Here is a 5,000-nt window from a genome sequence, read left to right on the forward strand (position 1 = left end):
TCTAAAGGTTGCAATGTTAGGGGAACGTTAGGGTAACGTTCTCTAAAGGTTGCAAATTTAGGGGAACGTTAGGGGAACATTAGAGGAACATTAGGGGAACGTTAGGGGAAGGTTAGGGGAATGTTCTCTAAAGGTTGCATTGTTGGGGGAATGTTAGGGGAACGTTAGGGGAAGGTTAGGGGAACATTATCTAAAGGTTGCAACGTTAGGGGAACGTTAGGGGAACGTTTTTTAACGGTTGCAAATTTAGGGGAACGTTAGGGGAACATTAGAGGAACATCAGGGGAACGTTATCTAAAGGTTGCAACGTTAGGAGAACACCAGGTTGACTTCTATACTTCTATTTGACACACCATCTCTATATAATCATCTCTAACCCGTCACCTTGGAGATATTAATGTATTAATAAACATTTGTATTTGTTTGATGCTCATCTACGTTGAAAGTTAAGAAAACAAACAATTTGGCAGCAGCTTTCAAAAGTTCTAGTTTGAAGAACGTCCATCTTCGTCCTACAGACAGGTGTGCAAGGTTGGGTAGAAAACAGGAACTTCTTTTATTACAAACATAAACTCAGAGAGGATTTCTTAGTTCACATAATGTTTATTTAATGGCATCGTGTAGGTTATAAACGGCGACGATATTCAAGTTATACATCAAAAAGGTTATAAATCTGTAAAGTAACAGAGCAAAAGTTCCAGCAGCTCATTAACAGTGATTAAAAACAAAAATTGAAGAAACAATTGCAGCTAAAGTGAAAACTCAGAACATTTCCTGTTATTTCAAATGTCATTTTTTTTACATTCTCTCAGATTAAGTCATTTTGACGTTTGTTTCAACACTTCTTATTTAGTTTTTGGTGTTGTTTCCAAACATTTTCAACGCTTTTTGTTCCACTTTTGAACCTTTTTGAGGCTTTTGACGCCCAAATATCCAGGACCTGGACCAGTCCTTACCCATAATGCAATCTGACATATAAATAAACACAAATACAACTGTGAATCACTTTCTACGGACAATTTCTGTTAAAAAATAGACATTTCTTAGAGTGTGAATTAACCATTAAATGTATGTAAAGCACATTTCCTTGAGTATTATGTTCTCATACAAAGTAGAGCTACACTATTTCTGGATATTAAAGAGTGACGTAGCAATCAGGAGGTCTTCATCGTAAGTTTTAACTTTTTTAACCCTTTGTTGTCCTGTTTTCAAAAGTTTCTACATCAGAAATTTGGGTTTCTTTCAAGCAAATTACCCCAAAAAATGACACGGATTGTTTTATACAATGCTCTTCGCAAAGAACATGAAGGATCAGATACTTAGATAGAATATTGGGTGTTTTATTACACTGTATAGCATTAGAGGAAACAATGAAATGGTTTCTAAATACCATCCTGACTCAACTTTGACAGTCTGTGATTATTCGCTCAATCGTAACTATTTGTTGAAATAATTTTGTCATTTCTGATTTTTTTCTGTTTTTTTTCTACTCTAAAATCAGGTGTAATTTCATATGAATGAGGTTTATTAAGAATAACTTTTAGTGTGAAAGTAGCGATAATAAGTTGATTGGTTAGTGGTGACTCTGGTTCCTAGTGGAAAAACCTAATAAAACCATTTTAAAAGAGACAAATAAGCAACCACGGTACAGTTTATTTATTTTCTCCCCCTGAGCTTCAGGACAATGACTACAGAGGGAGTTAAACCACCTTTTAACATTATTTAACAGTAGAAAACTGATGGGAAATCAGACACTTTTTCACAGTGATTTTGAGGTATTCCCCATGACGGGTTGAATCCATTATCTTCCTCCTTTCTCTTTCTCCCAGTCTTTGTTATATTTCTTCCAGTATTTCTCCCCCTTTATCCCGGGCATTTATTCCTCCAAAAACTCTCCTACAGTCCAGTCGCCATCAGTCGATATTCGCGCATTTCCCTAACCAGAAAACAACAGACGGCCCTGCTCTGCCTCTGATTGGCTGGTACTCGTTGCCATCTGGGTCAGAGCCAATTAGAAGCAGGAAGTGGGCGGGACATAACGCAGCTGTCTCCAGTGTGTAAGGGGAAAGGGGCGGGACCAAGGGAACAGTTAAGACACACTCCTAAAATATCTGCTTGACAACTCATTATGGAGCTGGGAACAAGCCCAAATAAGCCACTACACTTTAGAAACAAGCCCAAAAAACCCTGCGACTACCAATATTTGTAAGCGACTTTACAGAAAGACAAGCCCAAAGTTGCTTATAATAAGCGGACTTGGCAACACTGCTAAAAAGTTAACCTAAGAGGACAACAAACTGCATGTTGACAGGAAGAACACACAAGGGTTAAAGAATTTTCCACAATTTCTTAAAATTGTTCCTGCAAATCTTGTGTAGGCCTATGATTTAGAATTAATAAGTATGTAGGCTATAAATTTCAGGTAAAACATTACTTGTGTGTGTATGGGAACGTTCTCTAAAGGTTACAACGTTAGGGGAACGTTCTTTAAAGGTTGCAACGTTAGGGGAACGTTAGGGGAACGTTCTCTAAAGGTTACAACGTTAGGGGAACGTTCTCTAAAGGTTGCAACGTTAGGGGAACGTTCTCTAAAGTTTGCAACGTTAGAGGAACGATGGGGGAACATTCTCTAAAGGTTGCAATGTTAGGGGAACGTTAGGGGAACGTTCTCTAAAGTTTGCAACGTTAGAGGAACGATAGGGGAACGTTCTCTAAAGGTTGCAACGTTAGGGGAACATTCTCTAAAGGTTGCACCTTAGGGGAACGTTCTCTAAAGGCTGCTACGTTAGAGGAACGTTAGGGGAACATTCTCTAAAGGTTGCAACGTTAGGGGAACGTTCTCTAAAAGGTTGCAACATTAGAGGAACGATAGGGGAACGATAGGGGAACGTTAGGGGAACGTTAGGGGAACGTTCACTAAAGGGTGCAACGTTAGGGGAACGTTCTCTAAAGGCTGCTACGTTAGAGGAACGTTAGGGGAACATTCTCTAAAGGTTGAAACGTTAGGGGAACGTTCTCTAAAGGTTGCAACATTAGAGGAACGTTAGGGGAACGATAGGGGAACGTTAGGGGAACATTCTCTAAAGGTTGCAACATTAGGGGAACGTTCTCTAAAGGTTGCAACGTTAGGGGAACGTTCTCTAAAGGCTGCAACGTTAGAGGAATGTTAGGGGAACATTCTCTAAAGGTTGCAACGTTAGGGGAACGTTCTCTAAAGGTTGCAACGTTAGCAATAGATAACTTGTGTGTTTTTGTGGATTTAGAACCAGTGCTGTTAAAATCCCTGTGGTTCTTGCAGGTTTTTCAGGAACTCCTCTATTTCTCTACACTGTCGGTTCCTGCCTCTGCCTTTAATTTTTTCCAGAACTTTGATGCTGTTCCCACGAAAGAAGGACTGGTGCGGTATCTTCGCAGCCTTCATGTGATATCGTATTGACGCGTTGCGATCCTGACGATCGAAGTTCAAATATTTTGCGTAGCTGTTGTAGACCATCTGTTTGTCTCCAGGTTCCAGATCACCTTCTAGGAGTTCCTGGTAGATCTGCTCAGCTTTGGCCTGGCCATGTTTTGACTTTGCGTAGATATTTGCGAGGTCTATCTTCTTCACAAGGGAAGAATGAGGGTAGAGAGCAATAACCTCTTTATGGAGACTGATTGCTCGGTCTATCTCGTCTGGTTTTGGACGACTGTCCCTGAAAAACACTATCTTCCATTTGTAGCAGAGTGCAGCGCATCTCTTCAGATAACGCTCGTCTGGATGGGATCCCAGAGCCTCCTCGGCCAAATCAACTGTCCCAGAGCCTCCTCGGCCAAATCAACTGTCTCGTCAATAGAAACATAGTTTCTGTAAACCCTTATTAACGGTTTGATGCCACTGTAGCTGCTCACAGGATTTCTCAAAACCTTTGTTGCTAACTCACGTGCTTCATCTTTGATTCTCTGTCCTTTCTTTGCACAATGCTCGAGGTAGTAAACAGCAATGTACATGTTCTCTGGATCCTGTTCTTTGGCGAGTCTCATTTTCTCCAGAAGCTCCGCCTCCAGCCCTGTGTCGCTGTGCTTAAACTCATTTACTAACCCTAAGACGTAGCTGGTGTTCCACTCCACCGTGTCCGGCTGCATCCTGATGGCTCTCTGGAAGTAATCTGCAGCCTGTTTCTTTTGTTCTGAGCTGAACTTCATCAGGGTCCAGGCTTTCTCAGCGTAGATCTCTGGATGGAGCTGGTCCTGGGGGTCCTGGGATGGAGATGGGTATTTATTCATCAGGGCGTGGACCTTTGACAGGTAAGCCTGACTCTCTGCTTGGTCTCCCAGGTGGTGGTGCAGCCACGCCAGGTCCCCGTAGTTCACCACCAACCAGGGACCCTGGTCTGCCCCTCTTATCCTCCTGAAGGCCTCTGCAGCCTTGTTGAAGAGACTCTGGGCGTCTTCGGTGAACCCCAGCTTGTACTGAACGAACCCCCGCAGGTTGTAGATGTGACCCAGCCAGCGGTTCCCCTCCTCGGTGCCGATGTCCTCCAGCTTGTCTTTGCGACGTAGCAGTGTGGACTTACTGGTCTCCAGATCCCAGGTGAAGTGGCACTGCAGGGCCTCCAGCGTTGTTTGACATAAACAACAAGCACCTCATCAGCAGGTCCATACAGTAAGATCTGACTTGTGCAATGTTTGGATTAACACTGTTCATCTCATGTGAAGGACAGAAGGACAATTACAATGGAGCAAGGAGCAAAGACGCCATTGATTAGGTCAACCATCATTTTTTGCAGAGTTGATTTCATTCTTTAGCTATGATCTCATACGCCAGACAGACCCTTTACGCAGCAACGCGACGATCGGGCCTCGGGACATCATCAATGCCCGGTATCGTGCGTCCAGTCCCTGGAGAACTATACCTGGATGACCGCAAGGGGCAGGATAAAGTACCAGAGAGACAAATTGGACTGTGACATCCCCTGCCTAAGGGGCGGAGCCTCAGCCCAGACCAAGGGGGGTCCGAGGGA

At 43.0% G+C, this 5,000-nt stretch overlaps 1 protein-coding gene across 1 annotated transcript in view; it reads right to left on the reverse strand.

Moving 5' to 3' along the window:
- Positions 1-3,250: 3,250 nt before the first annotated feature.
- The window catches only part of LOC117950788 (interferon-induced protein with tetratricopeptide repeats 1-like), a 4,730-nt gene continuing 2,980 nt past the window's right edge, over positions 3,251-5,000 (reverse strand). The window contains 2 exon segments of the mRNA XM_034882128.1: positions 3,251-3,784; positions 3,787-4,622. Coding sequence (XP_034738019.1) covers positions 3,275-3,784; positions 3,787-4,622 — 1,346 coding nt within the window. The 3' untranslated portion in view covers positions 3,251-3,274.

This window comes from Etheostoma cragini, chromosome 9 (assembly GCF_013103735.1).
Source record: "Etheostoma cragini isolate CJK2018 chromosome 9, CSU_Ecrag_1.0, whole genome shotgun sequence".
Classification (NCBI taxonomy): domain Eukaryota; kingdom Metazoa; phylum Chordata; class Actinopteri; order Perciformes; family Percidae; genus Etheostoma; species Etheostoma cragini.